General features: G+C 39.5%; 1 protein-coding gene and 1 long non-coding RNA gene across 5 annotated transcripts in view; one reads left to right on the forward strand and one right to left on the reverse strand.

The window, feature by feature from the left end:
- Positions 1-10294, reverse strand: part of LOC311633828 — an 87888-nt gene extending 77594 nt beyond the window's left edge. Inside the window, exon 1 of the long non-coding RNA XR_014797020.1 lies at positions 9876-10294. This is a non-coding gene — a long non-coding RNA (uncharacterized lncRNA). The remainder of the gene's footprint in view (positions 1-9875) is intronic.
- The window catches only part of SIN3A (SIN3 transcription regulator family member A), an 88342-nt gene that overhangs the window by 29934 nt on the left and 37606 nt on the right, over positions 1-20802 (forward strand). For 3 of the 4 annotated variants that reach the window (XM_084905608.1, XM_084905607.1, XM_084905609.1), the window contains exons 2-10: positions 766-992; positions 6122-6301; positions 13296-13402; positions 14052-14334; positions 15349-15600; positions 16149-16301; positions 16440-16598; positions 18291-18380; positions 20154-20272. In XM_084905608.1, coding sequence (XP_084761734.1) covers positions 798-992; positions 6122-6301; positions 13296-13402; positions 14052-14334; positions 15349-15600; positions 16149-16301; positions 16440-16598; positions 18291-18380; positions 20154-20272 — 1538 coding nt within the window. In that variant the 5' untranslated portion in view covers positions 766-797. The remainder of the gene's footprint in view (positions 1-765; positions 993-6121; positions 6302-13295; positions 13403-14051; positions 14335-15348; positions 15601-16148; positions 16302-16439; positions 16599-18290; positions 18381-20153; positions 20273-20802) is intronic. The other variant, XM_084905610.1, reaches the window with a different exon arrangement.

The following is a 20802-nucleotide window of genomic DNA, read 5'->3' on the forward strand; positions in this document are numbered from 1 at the left end:
GTTGAAACAACTTATATTGGCAAGTCTAGAACCATAAGTCCATGATTTCTGCCCCAGTACTCTTTTCATGATACCATTGATACTTTGAAAATTAGACCACAGTTATAGTGCTAGGTTTGAGAGGAGTTAGGAAGAACTACAAAAAACACTTCAGTGTTTTTGTTCTTTGTGAGTAAGTAGTTCACAATATTAGGAATGATTGCATTTAAAGAGAAAACTAGAGAATAGAGAAAAAGATATATTTGTTTTTATTTCGTGGAGGGTCTTTTTTGTTGTTAATCCTCACCTGAGGATATTTTTTCATTTGAATTTTAGGGGAAGTAGAAGAGAGAGGGACAGGGAATCAAACCCATGAAGAGAGAGAAATTATCGATGTGAGAGAAATACATCGATTGGTTGTCTCCTGCTGGCGAGGAGCATGAAACCAATGTACATGCCCTAGACCGGAAACAAGCTCAGGAGGACCCTTTCGTCCACAGGCCAATGCTCTAACCACTGAGCCAAACTGATTCTGGCAATATTTCTGTTTTTAAGTTGGAGGTTATTTTTCAACTCTACAGTACCAAACTAATTTAAATTATTATATTTTGTCTTTCAGTTATGATAACCTGTTGATATGGATTATCTGTGCAGCTTCATCCCTAGGATGAAATAGATAATTGGTTCAAAGGGGGGAGCTTATATTAAATCTGGGTTCTGATCCTAAATTGTACACGTGGTGTGGAGCATGAATTGGTGTATATGTTGTACTTGTGGTTTCTGCAGGTTATTAGTGCATCCCTGAGCATGAATGCAGAATGAAGCGACGTTTGGATGATCAAGAATCATCGGTGTATGCAGCTCAGCAGCGGCGGATCCCTGGTAACACAGAGGCTTTTCCTCATCAGCACCGAGTGCTCGCCCCTGCCCCTGCCCCTCCTGTGTATGAAGCTGTGGCCGAGACCATGCAGTCAGCCACAGGCATTCAGTACTCCGTCACTCCCAGTTATCAGGTGAGCTGGTACTGCAAGGCCAGTGTGATGGTTTCATCCAGCTATAAGTTTTTGTTTATTTTTTAAAAATACGTTTTTATTAATTTCAGAGAGACTAAAGGTGAGGGAGAGAGAGATAGAAACATTAATGATCAGAGAGAATCATTGATCAGCTGCCTCCTGCATGCTCCTTACAGGGGAATGGGCCTACAATCTGGGCATGTGCCCTGACTAGGAATTTAACCGTGACTTCCTGGTTCATAGGTCAATGCTCAACTACTGAGCCACACTGGCAAGCCAGTTAGAAGTTTTAATTAAGCATTCAGTGAGATATAACGTATTTATGAGATATCTTAAATTATAAAATTAATGAAAATAATGTACAGTTGTGTACTCACCACGTAAGTTTATAAAGAAAAAGTTTGTTATGACCTTGATGTTCGCTGTTTTTTTTCCTGACCCCTTTTCCTTTTTCATCACTTCAGAGGTAGTCATTGATCTGAACTTAGTTTGCATTTATCATTTCCTCAGCTTTATTTTTTTTTTAAGTCGTTTTGTTTATATCTCTAGACCAGTGGTTCTCCATCTTTTTAATGCTGCAACCCTTTAATACAGTTCCTCATGTTGTGGTGACCCCCAACCATAAAATTATTTTCATTGCTACTTCATAACTGTAATTTTGCTACTGTTAATGAATCGTAATGTAAATATGTGTTTTCCGATGATCTTGTGTGACCCTGCTAACAGTTCTCAACTGTGAGTCGTGACCCCTTTCACAGGTTGAGAACTGCTGCTGTATAGTCTAAGACCATCGGAAAACACAGATATTTACATTATGATTCATTAAAAGTAGCAAAATTACAGTTATGAAGTAGCAACGAAAATAATTTTATGGTTGGGGTCACCACAACATGAGGAACTGTATTAAAGGATCACAGCATTAGAAAGGTTGAGAACCACTGCTCTATACACTAAAATTGTTTGGTTTGGGTATTGTTTAACTTTGACATAAATGAAAACATGAGTATTTTCTTCTTTGGCTCTTTTTTTCACTCAGTGTGATTCCCAAGACATAGCCATATTTTTATGAGTAACTAAGTAATTTTTCACTGTTATGAATTATATAAATATATCCAGTTTCTTCTGTTATTGGACAATCAGTCTATTTCCACATTTATGCTTTTTTATAAAGGTGCTACTGTTAATGTTGTAAGTGGTTCTCTAGTGCAGTGGTACTCACAGTGTGACAAAGTAAACTTTTACCAGAATCTAAAGGAACACACTACTTTTATCAAGAGAGTTTTACTTGAGTAAAAAAAGGCAGCTGAATTAAATAGTGTGCTTATTAGTAAAGTAGTTGGTTTACATTTTGGTGCAAACATTTTTTCTTCTTGCAGACCACTCAGCAGGTAAGAGGGCAGGCACATGAGGAAGAGATGCTCCAATATATAGGAGAGGGGTTGCTGAGTCCTAGGGTATGCACATCTTTACTTTAGCAGGTGATGTCAGATTGGCTTTCAGAGTTGTACGAATTTATACTTCCGCCAACATTGTATATTTCTATTGTTCTGCATCCTAACCAACTTTATCTATTTTGCCAAAAAAGAAGAAATTTAATTTTTTTATCTTTTTAAATTATGAAAGTAAATATAATCATTACCAAAAAAAAAAGATAGATTACCTTTTCTAATTACCCCTCAACTTTATCTCACTGGTGTATTTCTTGGGTTTCCAACATTTTGTATGTATATACAAACATATCTATATTTACCTGCCTACCTATCTAGATACACTTATCTTTTTACACAATTTATATCATATAGTATATACTATTCTGCTATTTGCTCTTTTCATTATTATATAGTAGACAACTTTCCACTTGAATATATGTAGAAACCCAAGTAATTTTTTAAAAGAATTACTGCATACGTAATATTCCATCCCAGGTCATCTGAACCACAACTTATTTAACTGGTCTGGAAAGGCCTTCTTCAACCTAACTTGTAAGTGACTTTTAAAAGATATGACTAGTGCTCTAGCTGGTTTGGCTCAGTGGATAGAGTGTCGGCCTGTGGACTAAAGGGTCCTGGGTTTGATTCTGGTCAAGGGTTCATTGCCCGGGTTTTGGGCTCAATCCCTAGTGGGGGGCGTGCAGGAAACAGCTGATCAATGATGTTCATCATTGATGTTTCATCTCCCTCACCCTCTCTCCCTTCCTCTCTGAAGTCAATCCTATATAATAAAAGGCTAATTTGCAAATTAACCCCTTGACTGGGAGTTTGACTAGGGGGTAGGCCAGCCAGACCCCATCTGTGCACAAATTCATGCACTGGGCCTCTAGTAAAAATATATTTTTTTTAAAAAAGAAAAGCTATGACTGGTGCTGGGAATATAAATTGGTATAATTTACCTTGAGAACAGTTTGACAATTGTGTCAGATTCTGGAGTTGTTATAAGAAAGCAATCAGCCCTGGCCGGTTTGGCTTAGTGGATAGAGCGTCGGCCTGTGGACTCAAGGGCCCCAGGTTCGATTCTGGTCAAAGGCATGTACCTTGGTTGTGGGCATATCCCCAGTGGGGAGTGTGTGGGAGGCAGCGATCAATGTTTCTCTCTCATTTATGCTCCTAGCTCTCTATCCTCTCTCTTCCTCTCTGTAAAAGCAATCAAAGAAGAGAGAAACCAGGTGAAGTAGGATATGGTGATTTCCTTAGGTGTGCCACTTTTTCTCAGGAGTTCCCCTTGAAGCAGTATAATGGCCTTAATATACTTCAAGTGCAGAGGACTGCTATAGATCAAATCTTTAAGTTAGGACTTAGAAGAAAAAAAGGTTATGACTTAGAAGAAAAAAGGTTACTTGTTTTCCTTGGCTGATTATTTTTATCTGAACATGTTCATGATTGTTTCCTTCGCTTGTGATAACGTTTTATCTGTTTTTATACTAGAAATTATAATGTGTTCATAATTCTTTGCCATCTCAAAGAATTTATTCATATTGGAATTAGAAGCTCAAAAATGATAACACTTGTGAGATATATTAGAGCTTGTAGAATTGTCTTAAATATATATATATTATATTCCAAATGTATATTATATTATTTCTGTGGATTTGTATTATTTCTACCCAGGTTAATCTTTATAAATTTTTGGAGACTCTAGAAAAAGCCCACACATATCTTCTCTTTAGTTTTAGGACACAACATTGTTTAGAGAAAGTTTCATGATATGTATTTTCCTTATTTTGGAGATGTGGCACATCAGGTATATTTGTCTTTAGTTGGCTTCTGTAGTGATGAACAGTTCTGAAATAGAAAAACTTTTTAAAGTTTTGTAAATATTACATAGCATTTCTTGTAATAGAAATGGGAGGAAAACAGCTTGTGCTTTTATGTCACCCCTAAACTTATAAGAGAATGAGAGAAAGAGAATGAATGTGAATGAGAAAAGAAAGATGTGTGAGGTCAAACCAACAATTAAAAAAAAATTTTTTTGTTTTATTTTAGAAGCAAATAAGGATAAGAAAAAAAAACCAAAATAAAATTCTTTTCTAACCCCACCACCACAAGATAAAATGCTAACATTTTGATGTATATTTTTTGTCTAGGGTTTAAAATCTTTTTATTGTATTTTATATACTGCTTTGTAATGTGCTTTATAAAATTATTTAAAAGTTTGAATTCATATTAAATTGGAACACAATTATAGTCAACTTACAGATTGTGAACTTTTTTTTTTTAAAAGGTATTTTTAAAAATATATTTTATTGCTCTTTTACAGAGAGGAAAGGAGAGGGATAGAGAGTTAGAAACATCGATGAGAGAAAAACATCTATCAGCTGCCTCCTGCACACTTCCTACTGGGGATGTGCCCGCAACCAAGGTACATGCCTTTGACTGGAATCAAACCTGGGACCTTTCAGTCTGCAAGTCGACACTTTATCCACTGAGCCAAACTGGTTAGGGCATCATTTTTTTCTTTTAATTAAATTTATTGAGGTAACATTGGCTAATTAAATTATATAGGATTCAGCTATACAATTCTATGATACATCATCTGTATATTGCATTGTGTGCCCATCATCCAAATTCAAATCTTTTGTCATCATGTATTTGTTTTCTTTTACCCTCTACTAGAGTGTGAACATTTTTTAATGTTATAAAATATTAGAGGCCTGGTGCACGAAATTCGTGCACAGGTAGGGTCCCTTTGCCTGGCCTGAGATCAGGGCCGATCTTCCCTAGCAGTCCCTCATCGCCAACACTGATTGCCCTCTTTGGGGGGGGCAACCGGTGGGGCAGTCAAGTCCCGCTTGCTCACATCCACCTTGGCCAGGTGTTGCCCGAGTCTGGGGCCACCCACCCCCAGTTCCCCGTACCCATCACGCTATCAGAGCCTACTGGCCAGGGGGAGGGACAAGAGGTTGGCCGGAAGGTCCCTATCAGGCGATCAAGGCCTGCGTTGTGGGCAGTTCCTGTGTAAGTAGAAATTTAGTGTTTAGAAACTTTTATAGTGACTAGACATTGTAATTTTATGTCTGTAAAATCCAATAGTGAAAATTATGGGCTGATGTATTTTTTATTTCACTTTTCCAGTAATCCATTTTTACTTTATTTTTTATTATTTACTTATTTATTTTTAATCCTCACCTGACGAGTGAAGATATTTTCCCCTTGACTTTAAGAGAGAATGGAAAGGAGGGCGCGAGAAAAACATTTATGTGACAGAGACACATCGATTGGTTGCCTTCCACACATGCCCTGACTAGGGGCAGGGTTTGGACCCATAACCCAGGTACATACATGCCCCTGACCAGGAATCAAACCTGCAACCCTTTAGAGCACAGGCCGATGCTTTAACCAGCAGGCAATGCTGGCCAGGGCCATTTTTACTGTATTTTGTAAAAGTAGCAGCCCATGATGGATTGTAATTTAAGAAAAAAGGAAAGCAGATAGTTTGAGAAGTACTGAGTTATGTATTGTAATACCTAACAATGCATAGGATTTTATAATGAGTATGCTATAGTTTATTTCACCAATTTCATCTTGTGGAAAATTTGAGTTTCTAGTTATCTTTGTGTATGTGTGTTCTTTTGACACATTTCGGCAAGAATTCACAAGCCTTGACCTTTCCTGTATCTATTTTGTCCATCCCAGGTTTCAGCTGTGCCACCAGGCTCTGGTGGCAGTCATGGACCCACCATAGCCGCGGTTCATAGCAGCCATCATCACCCAACAGCTGTGCAGCCCCACGGAGGCCAGGTGGTCCAGAGTCACGCTCATCCAGCCCCACCAGTTGCACCAGTACAGGGACAGCAGCAGTTTCAGAGGCTCAAGGTGGTATTCAGCTCTTTTCCTTCTATCAAAAAGTTTCTCTCATAGCACGCAACAAACATTTCTGGAATTTATGAATGCATGGCACTCAGATCAGGATTGAGGGGCCATTTGTATACGAAATCAACTTAGTCCATTTTTTAGAAGTCTCATTTTGAACTCTTTAGTTCTTTTTTAAAATAATATTTTTATTGTTTTTGAAAGAGAGAGAGAGAGAGAGAGACAGAGAGAGAGAGAGAGAGAGAGAGAAAGAGATCCATCCATGTGAGAGGGAAATTTTGAAACATTGGTTGGTTACCTCCTGCATGCCCCCTACCTAGGATTGAACCTGCAACCTGGGAACATGCCCTGACCCAGAATCAACCAGCAATCTTTCAGTGGGTGGGATGAGACCCAACTAGACACACCGTTGGCCAGGGTATGTGCCATAGGTTTTCAGTGCTTTGAAATTCATGAGGCATCTGTGGAGAAGTGAAGTTTGTGTTCCCAGCTAATTTTCACTCTCTGCTTGAGTGTTATTTTTTAGAATGTGTGTGATTGTTGCTGCAAATGTTCCATATTTCTTTCTTTTTTTTTTTTTTTTTTACATTTATATAAAGCATAAACTTGAGTGCAGAAAATATAAAATTAAAAGAAAGATGTTGGATGTTTATTTGGTCCAATCAGTCTTCATATATTAAGTAGCTTAAAGGTAGGAATGTATAGTATTTCCTTGAAAGATACATTATGTTTAGCAAATATCTCAGCCTTCTGTTTTCCTTGATACTTAGTCAAGTTCACCCTGATCTTGTTCTCCTTGGCTAAGTTTCTCAGGAACTTCTTATATAGTAAAAGCCTAATAAGCTAAGCATCCGGTCATCCGTTCAACCAATCAAAGTGTAATATGCTAATGATATACTAAGGCCACTCAACCACTTGCTATGACGTGCACTGATCACCAGGGGCCAGATGCTCTGACCAGTAGTTAGCTTCTACTGGCATCCAGCCGATAAGGATTGAGCTAGATGGACCAGAAACACCCTGGAATTCTTCTGCCTCCCTGGCTGGCCAACCTCCCGTGTCCCTCCTTGGCCCTGATCATGCACTGGTGGGGTTCCTCAGCCTGGCCTGCACCCTCTTGCAATCTGGGACCTCTTGGGGGATGTCAGAACTGGTTTCAGTCGGATCCCACTTAACACAGGAGCTGTCCCCGGGTGGTGAGCGTGTTCCACAGGGGGATTGCTGCTCAGCCAGAAGCTGGGCTCACGGCTGACAAGCACAGCGGTGGTGGCAGGAGCCTCTCCTGCCTCCACAGCAGTGCTAAGGATGTCCGACATCCCCTGAGGGCTCCGTGGCTGCAAGAGGGCATCCCCTGAGGGCTCCTGGGCTGCGAGAGGCATAGGCCAGGCTGAGGGACCCTTCCCCCACACACTAATTTCATGCACCAGGCCTCTAGAGCTTATTATTGACCTAAGGAAAGTAAATGCTACCTAAATATAAAGCACACTAAAGCTGAGCTGTATAGAAGGACTTTGTAAAATTTACATTTTCTATATTACTTTAAGTAATGAAGAGTTGACTGTATTTAAGCATACTCTTTAAAGAGAGTACAAATTATTTATGGACTCTGTCTTTGGGGAAATACTTATTAGCTATATTGTTATTTTCCTTATAACATTGTAACTCTCTGCTTATAGAGTGATGTCTATGTACCAAAATGTATTATTACTATACTTAGCACATAATCAAGCTCTGAAAATATTTTTGTAAAAGTTGGTTTGATGTGATTTAATTCCAGCAGTTAGTTACTGATGTTGAGAAAGAGCTTATAAACTTGCTATTAAGCTAATGAAAATGTATTTATTTTTATAGCTTTTGTCAACCGGCTCTATCAAAGCACAACACCTATTTTACCTTCCTCACTGAGGTATAAATAGTTTGTGCTTTATCTGTTTTACAGAAACTGTAACAGAAGCAAGAAAAGCCTTTGGAGTCGGGTTGAGTTAGGACTTTTGCTCTTTTTTTTTAGTTACAAGCTTTTTTATTTACCTACCTTTTTATTTTATTTTAACTTTTGCATTTTTAAATTAAATTTATTGGGGTGACATTGGTCAACATGAACATATAGGTTTCAGGTTTGGGTTCCTATGTTACAAGATTTATATATTGCCTACCATCCAAAGTCAAATCTTCACCTATCACCATATATTAGGACTCCCATTTCCCCCACCCTCTACAAGCACTTGAATGGGATTCCTGAACACAGTAACTTGTTGCATTTTCTTTCTAATGAGGAGAGATAAAATGCTTTCTTGTGCCTTCATGTAATTTCATTCAGTATTCTCACATTGACTGCCATTTTTGGATGAGCTTTATGAGTGCTGAAACCAGTTTGGCTCAGTGGATAGAGTGTTGGCCTATGGACTGAAAGGTCTCAGGTTCGATTCCAGTCAAGGCATGTACCTTGGTTTCGGGCACATCCCCAGTAGGGGATGTGCAAGAGGCAGCTGATCGATGATTCTCTCTTATCGATGTTTCTAACTCTATCCCTCTCTCTTCCTCCTGTAAAAAATCAATAAAATGTGTTTAAAAAAAAACAAACAAACAAAAAACTTTATGAGCCTTAAATCTACTTCAGCAAACAGTTTATATTTTGTAATAAGGAAGTGTCCAGTGAGAATGCATATGCTATTTCTTTCTTTCTTTTTTTTTTAAATTAGTTTAAACATTTTTTTCTTTTTTTATTATTTTTTTTAATCCTCACCTGGGGATATTTTTCCTTTGATATTTTAGAGAGAGTGAAGAGAGAGGAAAAGTCAGATAGAAATATCGATGTGAGAGAAATACAGATTGGTTGGCTTCTGCACAAGCCAGGGACAGGGAGGAGCCTACAACTGAGGTACGTGCCCTTGATCAGAAGCATCGAACCCAAGACCCTTCAGTCCACGGACTGTCGCTCTATCTGCTGAGCCAAACCAGCTAGGGCAGTGTAGGCTATTTCAAGCACCAACACTGTCTATACTTTTTTGTCTTTGGCATATTGATGGAAGATTTGAATAATTTGAGGCTTGCTTGCTGTGCTTTAGTTATTTATTGATATTTGGCACATGTTTAGTGAGCTCTCTTTACAGTTCATGTTTTCTCCCCTCCCAATAAACTTATAAACTTCAGGAGGTTAGGGACCTTAATAAATTCCTATTGAAGTGAATCAGGAAGACTCTTTAAAAGAGTCTCTTCTCTAGTGTCTCCTTAAATGTGTAGTTTCTAAATAACTAGTTCCAAATGTGTGGATTTGTTTTGTTTTTTAAGTTGTGGTTTCTAGAACTGCATACTTGCTTTTGAACTGTACTTTAGGTAGTGAGAGAATTTCCATACTCTTTTTATGTGCAGTTATCTCATAATGTGGTATCATAGCTCTTTTTTTTAAGCATAGTGTCATTTTATATCTAATTTTTAAATAGGAGTTTACTATTACCTATACCTTTCTTCCAAGCATATACACATCATATATAATTTCCTTTGGGTTTTTGCACTTTTTCTTTCTTTTGTAATTACATTATACCATAGTGTGCTTCTTTATTTATTTTTTAACTTTAACTTTTTTGATGTTTATTTTTTTTAAATATATTTTTATTGATTTCAGAGAGGAAGGAAGAGGGAGAGAGAGAGAGAGAAACATCAATGATGAGTAAGAGTCATTGATTGGCTGCCATCTGCACGACCCCACTGGGGATGTGCCCACAACCCCGGGCATGTGCCCTTGACCGGAATCGAACCTGGGACCCTTCAGTCCGCAGGCCAATGCTCTATCCACTGAGCCAAACCGGGTAGGGCTGGTGTTTGTTTATTTTTGATAATTCCTCCTTTGTCTTATGATTGTGAATGCTATTTTAAAATATCTTCCAAAGTCTTTGCTCCTTCTGCAAACTTAATGAGTTTTATATTCCATCAGTTTGTTATTAGTGAAACATTTCAATATGGAAAATTCTGAATATGAATTAGTTTATTGAATTTCAATAGAAATTGTCATGCTATGTGTAAAGAAAAACCAGCCATCAAATGAATGTGTATCAACCAAGCATATAATCTGTGCTCTAGCAACACTGAAATAACTGATTAACTTTGGCCATTTTGGAAGTTTGGGCAACTCTTGAGATGTCATTTAATGATTTATTTGAACATAAATGTTCTATTTCACAATATTTATCATGAGTAGAGTTTATCAAATCAGTTTATTTGTACAACTTTCCTAAACTTGATAGTTTGTATAATCTATACTAATAAAAGGGTAATAGGCAAATTGGTCAGGATGCCCTCATAGTAAGGACCGGACAGCAGGCTGCATGGGGCAACCAGGCCACTAGGGGGTTAGTGAGGGACAACCAAGTGACTGAACAGCAGGCTGCATGGGGTGGCGGCCAGGCTGGCGGGGTCAGGGAGAGCAGCGAGGGGCAACCAGGCCAACGGGCGGGGGGTAAGGGGAGTTAGGAGCAACCAGGCCAGCATAGGGGGAAGTGAGGGGTGACCAGGCTGGCAAAGGGGGGACAGTTAGGGGCAATCAAGCTAACAGGCAAAGGCAGTTAGGGGTGATCAGGCTGGCGGGGGGGTGGGGGGGGGGCGCGGGGGGCGGCAGTTAGGGACAATCAGGCAGGCAGGCAGGTGAGCGGTTAGGAGCCAGCAGTCCTGGATTGTGAGAGGAATGTCTGATTGCCAGTTTGGGCCTGATAACTGTGATGAGGCCTAAACTGGCAGCTGGACATTCCCCAAGGCATCCGGGATTGGAGAGGGTATAGGCTGGGCTGAGGGGGGAACCCCTCCCTCCAAATTCCCCCTTTCCCATGCACAAATTTCATGCACTGGGCTAAGTACCTAAAAAGTAAGTCGTTCTAAATCAGACACATAATTTTCTAGCCCTTCAAACTGTTTCTCTTTGCAAATGCCCAAATAATTTATAATTTAGTGAATCTTCCTTTTCCCTATTCAGTCAGTCCCCAGTCCCTGTCATTTCTGAGTCCTACAAAACTTTTTTTAAAAATATATCTTATTGATTTTTTTACAGAGAGGAAGAGAGCAGGGTAGAGAGTTAGAAACATCAATGAGAGAGAATCATCGATCAGCTGCCTCCTGCACACCCCCTACCAAGGAACATGCCCTTGACCGGAATCGAACCTGGAACCCTTCAATCTGCAGGCCAACGCTCTATCCACTGAGCCAAACCGGTTTCAGCCCTACAAAACTTTTGAATCTATTCAGTACTCCCTGTTCCTTTGGTCAGGACTGTGATTTGAACAACTATTGTTCACATGTGAGTTAACCTTGGAGCATAACTGGTTTTCCTGCCTCCTTTCAATCTATCCTGCCCTTGCACCAATTTGTCTCAGCACTATAGCCAAATTGAATACATTAAAATGCAGATAACAATCTCAATTGCTTTCTAACAAGTTTTAAAGGCCTTTTAGAATCAAGTTCTGATTCCTCTCCTGTCTCCTGTCACTCTTCTCGCCACCATTCCTCCTCTTAACACAAATCTTCCAGGTAAAGTAAATTGTTTGTAGTTTTCCAGTTGAACTAGTATCCTGTCTGGGATTTTGCCCATGGTGTTTCCTCTGACTTTTCATGAGTCTTCACTTTTGCTAACTTGTATTCATCCTTTAGACTCAGTTTTCAAATTACTTCGTGGGAAAACCTTTGTGCTCTTCTCATTTCTCTTTGGGTGTTTAGAGATTGTCCCCTTATACCACTGTTAGGATGCCCAGCTAGATGTGATAGAACTTCTGTAGAACAGGGACTGTGGCTTCTTTGTCATTGATTCATTAATATTCCACTTTGGGCCTAGGATAGCCTGTTGTAGCTTTAGTTGATATTTGTAAGATGAATAAACAAATAAGTGAATGAGATATTCATGTGTATGCTTCACTAACCATTTTTTCCAAAAGTATCCAAGGCAAGGCTACTGGATTTTTATTTGAAGCTTGTGTTTTATTAATGATTAAGGCCCAGTGCATGAAATTTGTGCACGGGGGTGTGTGTTCCTCAGCCTAGCCTGCACCCTCTCCAATCTGGGATCCCTCTCACAATCCAGGGCTGCTGGCTCCCAACTGTTCAACTGCCTGCCTTCCTGATTGCCCCTAACCGCTCCTGCCTGCCAACCTGATCACCCCCTAACCACTCCCATGCCAGCCTGATTGATGCCTAACTGTTCCCCTGTCATCCTGTTTGCCCCTAACTGCCCTTCCCTGCAGGCCTGGGTCCCCCCCCCAACTGCCCTTTCCCTGCAGGCCTGGTCACCCCCTAACTGCCCTCCTCTGCAGGCTTAATCACCCCCAACTGCTGTTCCTTGCAGGCCTGGACCCTCCCAACTACCCTCCCCTGCTGGCCATCTTTGGTGACCATCTTGTGTCTACATGGGGGCAGGATCTTTGACCACATTGAGTGATGGTCAATTTGCATATTATTCTTTTATTAGATAGGATAGTGGCCTGGTGCATGGATGGGGACCAGGTGGTTTGCCCTGAAGGATGTCCTGGATCAGGGTGGGGGTTCCCTTGGGGCGTGGGGCAGCCTGGGCGAGGGGACTGATGTGGTTTGCAGGCCGGCTATGTCCTCCGGCGACCCAAGCGGAGGCCCTGGTATTTGGGATTGATTTATCTTCTATAATTGAAACTTTGTAGCCTTGAGTGGAGGCCTGGGCCCACCAGGGTGTGTGGAAAGCTTGGCTTCCTCCATTGCCAGGGAAACCCAAGCCTCCTGCTCTCTCCTTGGCTACAGCCATCTTGGTTTGGGTTAATTTGTATACTTGCTCCTGATTGGCTGGTGGGCATGACTTGTGGGTGTAGTAGAGTGATGGTTAATTTGCATATCACTCTTTTATTAGATTGGATATCCATACTAATTTTTAATACTTTCATATTTTACTATATATTCCTATTTAATTTACTATGTTAATTTTATTTAGGCATAAATCATTTGTTTGTTTTTTATAATTCTTGGCTTATTTTCTTTTTATAACCTACTTCAGGTGGAGGATGCACTGTCCTATCTTGACCAGGTGAAGCTGCAGTTTGGTAGTCAGCCTCAGGTCTACAATGATTTCCTTGACATCATGAAGGAATTTAAATCACAGAGGTAAAAGATATATATAGTTGTACACAAGCTTTGTGCTTAAAATGTTGATTTTGAAGGGAGGACATAGCTTATTCTCGTCTTCTGAAAGATAATGGATGTCCCTTTTGGGGGGGTTAATTTTCAGGGTGATGCTTTAATTTATGTCTTGATTTATTGATGAAAATTATAGTACCTAGATATTTTCTTCCTATGAAAATTTTAACTAAGATTTTCTTAGGATTTCATTGCAAAACAAGGGAGTAGGTGGGTGATGATTAGGCTACTTGCTCTTTGACTTGGATACACTAATATTCTGGCATGGTTCATTGTTATAAGAATGTAGCTAAATTAATTGGGAAAATGTAGATACATGATAATTCATACTGGTGTTTCACGTGTTGGATATTACTTGGAAATTGCAGCTTTAGATTTACTGTTTGAGTATCTGCTTGATAGGACTGTTAATGAATGTATATTCTGTTCAAAATTGTGACCAAATGTCTTTGAAATTTTAAATTTCTTTGTATGTTCTTAATTTTGTAATACACAGATTGATTTTTATCAGTTTTCCTGTCTAAAGAATGTAGTAAGTGTGATTTTTTTTTTTTCTTACTAGAGTGCTTCTCAAGTTTGCCAATTTCATTTATTTATTTATTTATTTTTTAATCAGCATTGACACTCCAGGAGTGATAAATCGTGTGTCCCAGCTCTTCAAAGGCCACCCAGACCTGATCATGGGCTTCAATACCTTCTTGCCTCCTGGCTACAAGATTGAGGTGCACCCCAATGACATGGTGAATGTGACAACTCCTGGCCAGGTCCATCAGATTCCCACCCATGGCATCCAGCCCCAGCCTCAACCACCACCCCAACATCCTTCCCAGTCTTCAGCCCAGTCAGCCCCAGGTCCTGCCCAGCCAGCTCCTCAGCCCCCACCTGCCAAAGTCAGCAAGGTGAGCACTTGGAATACTTTGCATTACATGAAATGCATCCCTAGAAAGCACTCTCTTTTGACATTTCCCCTTTATATAAGACTAAATGGACATATTTCAGTGTTTTTATCAGAGAAGGTGCAGTAGTCACATCCCTATCAAATGGTTCACATTTACATACCACATATTTATATCTGTTTAAATTAAGACATGAATAACCTACAAGGACTCTCTTGCCCCCTGCTTATGCTCATTGAACCAAGAGCACCCCAATAGGTAGAAACTTTGCTTGGGTAGTGAGTGGTACTTTGATAGCACAGGCAGAAATGGTCATCTTATGATCAGATTATGCTATTGGCTGCATTGTCATCATTTTACAGAGGCTACTCCATTTGCCAGACTAGGTCATAATCAAGTTAAGCAGAAAAATCTGATGACAATGATAATAATAATGGGTGTACTTTATCTAAAACTGCATTGTTTGATACAGTAGCCACATGTGACTATATATAAATTTAAATTAATTAAATTCAATTTTTCAGTTGCACTAGCCCCATTTTAAGTACTCAGTAGTCTCATATGGCTAGTGGGTATTATCCAGGATAGTGTAAATAAAGAACATTTCCATCATCAGAGTTCTGTTGGACAGAGCTGGTATACAAGACTTTGATGTGGAGTTACTGTAACATTAAATTGTCTCTTTTGACACTAAAGATACATGTAGAATGAGGTTTTTTTTTTTCTATCCTTCTTGCACCTGTTGAGTTAGTATACTTAAAATGGCATGTGAAAAGTCCTTCCCTGTATCTATTTTTAAGGCTGTTTTTAGAAATTTTGAGACTGAAATATTTGTATGGGACTTGTAAGCCCTCTACACTTCCCACCCTGCCCAATGTGATTTGAGTTGGCCTGAAATGGCCTGGCCAGAGTGAATAAAGGATATAAGTTTATCAGACACCTTGTTTCTCTTTAGTTCAAACTTTCCTATGTCAAACCATCTGTTCCTGAGGAGAATAAAGACTTTTTTTTTTTTAGCCTTCCCAACTACAAGCACATACTCCCGCCAGCCAGCAGACCCCCCCACTCCCACCATACGCATCCCCACGTTCTCCACCTGTCCAACCTCATACACCAGTGACAATCTCGTTGGGAACGGCCCCATCCTTGCAGAACAATCAGCCTGTGGAGTTTAATCATGCTATCAACTATGTTAATAAGATCAAGAACAGGTTCCAGGGCCAACCAGACATCTACAAAGCATTCCTGGAAATTTTGCACACATATCAGGTAAGAGAGTTACCCTTTCATCCTGTCTTAACCAGGTCATCCTCTGAGGGCATCTAGTCCAAGAAGAAATTGAATAAATATTATTGTGTCTCCTAATTCTTACTAGGAATGAACCAGTTGGAAACTTTGATATGTACTTATAAAGCATTTGATTGCTTGGCTTTAATTACCTTATAAGTAGGTAGTCAGCATTTTTAAAGTTACTGCCCTGTGAAATGCATACTTATTTATGTGGAAAGTTTATAGGATGACTTGTATAAGGAGAAATTTCTCTATAATTTTTTGTGTTTTATCAATTGATAGTGGTCCTCTGCGAATTCACATATTCATTTTAAATGTTTTAAAAAGAAATTGTCAGCCACCATTTTCCACACTTTCTCACCTTGAAGTTTGCAGTCAAAACAGTTGCTAAAAGTATAGACATTTTCAAATGTAGCTCAAGTAGGTGACATACAGAGCTCTTGTCAAAAGTCTCAAAAAATGTGCAAAAGTGAGTCATCCAAAACAGTGCCCCTCCAATATGATCTCTTCCATTTGCATTTTGTCAGAAAGAGCAGCGAAATGCCAAGGAAGCTGGAGGAAACTACACTCCAGCGTTGACTGAGCAGGAGGTTTATGCCCAGGTGGCTCGTCTTTTTAAAAATCAAGAAGATCTGTTGTCAGAGTTTGGACAATTTTTACCAGATGCCAACAGCTCTGTGGTAAGTTTTATTTAGAAGAACTACACTATTTAGAATTATTTTCTTAGATGAATTAGGAAACTGGAATCAGAAGGGAACTTTTTCTAAATGATACTTGCTTTGATGACAGCATTAATCTCTTTCATGTGTTTTAATTAGCTTTTAAGCAAAACAACTGCGGAAAAGGTTGATTCTGTGAGAAACGACCATGGAGGCACTGTGAAGAAGCCCCAACTGAACAACAAGCCGCAGAGGCCCAGCCAGAATGGCTGCCAGATCCGGAGGCACTCTGGAACAGGAACCACCCCTCCGGTGAAGGTGAGAATGAGCAGCAGCTGCTCATTTTGACTTTCAGAAGCAATTCTAGTGGACAGGTACCCCAGGGTTGGTCATGTGTTTTTATCCTAAGCATGTAGTCAGTTGGATCTTGGATATTCAGAGTGAGGGTGTATGGCATAGAAACTTAATGCAAAGCTTTGCAAAAAAAATGTTAGAATACCACTAATTACTCAGACCAATATGCTTTTTTGTTGTTAATCCTCAACCAAAAATACGGTTTTTTTTTCCATTGATATCTTTTTTTTTTTTTAGAGAGAGAGAGGAAAGTGGAGTAAGTGAGAAAGAAACATCGATGTGAGAGAGACACATTGGTTGCCTCCTACACATGCCCCAACAAGGACTGGGGATCAAACCTGCAACCCAGGTACCTGCTATTAACGGAATCAAATTGGGGAGACCCTTTGGTGAGCCCGATGCTCAAACCATTGAGAACACTGGCCAGGGCACTATTGTTTTTTGAGTTTTTATTGATTTTATCCTTCTTTGTTATTAGCTGTCATATGAGTAGCAAGCAGGTCAACAGATCTGTTCCACTTGTGAGTTTGTATTCTGCACGTGATTACCCACAGGTGGAAACACTACATTGGGATTAGAACTCCCTCCCTACTTTTTGCTTAGGCAGTGTGAGCAGTGGCTGTGGCTCCTCAGTGAGTGAGCTCTGGAATGACAAAGGTAAATGTGCTGTTTTTCCCAGAGTTTGTGTGTTTCTTCACAGATAGTTGAGATGTAGCTTTTTAAAAATAAATTCTTGCCCTGGCTGGGTGGCTCAGTTGGTTTGTGCATTGTCCCATACACTAAAACGTAGATTTGATTCCTGGTCAGGGAACATACCCAGATTGTGGGTTTGATCCACTGTTGGGGAAAGTGTGGGAGGCAACCAATTGATGTTTCTTTCCTCGTAACTCTTTCTAAAATCAATTTTAAAAGGAAAATGCCTTCCTTTTTTAAAAAAAGTAAATTTTGCCTGACACTTATGTCATGTCCTATTAGTTTCCTTTTAAAAAAAACCAGTCTTGCCCTAGCCTGTTTGGATCAATGGTGAGAGGTTTGCATTGGACTGTAGGGTCATGGGTTCAATTCCGGTCAAGGGCACATTGTCTCGATTGCAGGTTCCATCCCAGCTTGTGCAGGAGGCAACCAATTGATAAGCCTACATAATGTTTCTCTCCCTCTCTCCCTCCATCCATCCCTCTGTCTCTCCCCTTCTTTCCCTTCCCTTTCTTCTCCCCTCCCTCCCTCCCTTTCATTCTAAGAATCTCTGGAAAAAATATCCTCCAATGAGGATTAACAAAAAACAAAAGGCCAGTTTTAAATTGATCTGAATGGATATTGCTGACAAGATAGTTATTTCTTTTATTAGAAAAGTAAACTATATTTTCTTTATGAATTTACAAACATTCTCTTCTACCTTCATACTTTTGGCCCATGGGAAAATTAGAGAGAATATTTGAGGAGTAGAATGATCCTCAGGAGGAAAAAATGACAGGTAAACAAATAGAGAAGACGGGTGGAAATCTTGTAGGATGTAAAGCAAGTTAGGACTTGAATTCTCTCATTTGTTGCAAATTATTAATCAGCATTGGTTAATAAGGAAACCATTGAACATGTGAAAATAATAGAAGAATACACCCTTTAAATTTTAGCATGTTTGTATTTTTCCTATTTTTGCAGAAGAAACCCAAACTTCTCAGCCTAAAGGATTCTTCTATGGCAGATGCCAGCAAGCATGGCGTAGGAACTGAATCATTATTTTTTGATAAGGTGAGTAAATGAATGAATTAGATTTAATATTGACCATTAATACCAAAAGAAAATCACCATCCTCAGGATTTTTTTAGAAGCATCAAGCTGATTAGGGCTTTCTACTTTTTGACATGGTTTATAAGTTGTAGGTCCTTTCAGTGCTAGAGAAATTATAGCATTGTCTGATTTGATTTTGTGAAATGGTTTGCAACAAAATACTGCATTTTCCATGGTGTAAGACAGCTTTGATAAAATAAATGATAATAAATACTCTCAAAAGGTTTTTGGAGCCCCCTGTTGCAGGTGCTCAGGTCTGTACATTGGCAAGTGTTGGTGTACCAGTTGTGGAAGACTTAAGATGACTTGTAATCTTCTAATTGCTTGTGATACTTATTTTCAGAATCATGTATAAAATTCCTGGGGATTCTGATTTAGTTTTCAGAGCTCCCCAGGTGATTCTAATGAACAGCCTGAAATTGTGATCATTGGTTTAAATGGTGTTTTAATGTGTGTGTGTGTGTGTGTGTGTGTGTGTGTGTTTGACTTCCTCCTTGGAGTCAACTTGATTAGTAGGCTACTTTTATCAGGGTGGCTGGCAACTGTCAGACTTCTCACTGGCAGGAGCTGGTGACTTACCCTGTCTTGTAATTGTGGGTTTTTGCAAAAGGGCGAATGACTTAATATCTCCATGATTGGTGCCTCTTGATCTCATCTCTCTCAAGCCTGCTGTGCCTGTGTGAGCTTTCTGCAAAAAGTCGAGGCTCTGACTTGATTCATTTCTGAGGGCTGCCTAGGCACTTGATGCTTCTAATCTAGGGGGTGGGGGACAAAATGAGTTCAATTTTTAAAGAGGAATGTGGTTGTTTTGTTTTTTTCACTTACTGATTTTAGAGGGGGAGAGAGGAAAAATACTGATTTGTTGTTCCACTTATCTGTACATTCATTGGTTGGTTCTTGCATGTACTCTTACCAGGGATCAACTCACAACCTGGGATGATGCTCTAATCAAGTTACCTGGCCAGGGCTTTTGTTGTTTTTGAGTACTTCTTTCTTGGAAATATATACTGAGTTAGGTGTAGATGAAATGTCTGGAATTCACTTTAAAACTCATTGGTTGGGAAATGGTTTAAATGAAACCAAATTTACTGTACATTTGAACATTACGGCTGGATGAGTATATGGGGTTCATTAGACTATTCTGTCTACTCTTTGTATGTTTAAAAGCTAATAAAAATTAAAAGTCAATAAAGGTATAGAATATAATAGTGAAGTGCTCTTTTGCCTTTGGCTTTGAAAGTAGATATTTTATTTTATTTATTTAAATATATCATTTTTGATTTCCAAGAGGAAATGAGAAGGAAAGAGAGAAACATCAATGATGAGAATCATTGATCAGCTGCCTCCTGCACGTCCCCTACTGGAGATCAAGCCCACAACCAGGCATGTGCCCTTGATCAGAATCCAACCTGGGATCCTTCAGTCCGCAGGCTGATGCTGATCCTATCCACTGAGCGAAACCAGTTAGGGCATGAAAGTAGATATTTTATATTGTGTTTACTGATTGGTAGTTATAAAAAGTATATGGGAGCCTGGAGAAGAGGTTGGTAAAACCACATGGTCTGCAATCCTCCAATAAAAGAACACAGTTGCTAAATACTTACTTCTGAAATTAAAACTTCAGCTTGCTCATCTAGCCAGGCTAGTTTTACTTTGTCTATGCCATTGAACATTTTAAAATTTTTGGATATTAAAATAATTTTATAATCGTTCTCTTTTGGTTGTCTCCATAAGGTTCGAAAAGCTCTGCGGAATGCAGAGGCCTATGAAAATTTCCTGCGCTGTCTTGTTATCTTTAACCAGGAGGTGATCTCTCGGGCTGAGCTTGTGCAATTAGTCTCTCCTTTCCTGGGGTAAGTAGAGTTGAAGGGGCTTAGCTCTGATGCATGACATGGAATTGAAATAAACTTAGTTTGTGAGAGTATATGATAGGTAAAATTAATGTGATTGTGTTAGGTCATTTGGCTTATACGATGTGAGTCTTATGGGAATTCTTTTTTTTTTTTTTTTTAACATATTTTATTGATTTTTTACAGAGGAAGGGAGAGAGATAGAGAGCTAGAAACATCGATGAGAGAGAAACATCAACCAGTTGCCTCTTGCACACCCCCTACCAGAGATGTGCCCGCAACCAAGGTACATGCCCTTTACGGGAATCGAACCTGGGACCTTTCAGTCTGCAAACTGACGCTCTACCACTGAGCCAAACCGGTTTTGGCTTATGGGAATTCTTCTATTTCAACTATAAAGCTGAAAAAAATAGGCCATTGGCTAGCACTAGTGGTAGTCTCCTGATCCCCTGATCAGTGTAGGATGTTATAGAGACCAGTCTATTCCAGGGTTCTAGAATCCTGATTGTATTTGACAACCTAAAAATGATCTT

Source organism: Pipistrellus hanaki (assembly GCF_964339955.1).
Source record: "Pipistrellus hanaki genome assembly, chromosome: 1".
Lineage (NCBI taxonomy): Eukaryota > Metazoa > Chordata > Mammalia > Chiroptera > Vespertilionidae > Pipistrellus > Pipistrellus hanaki.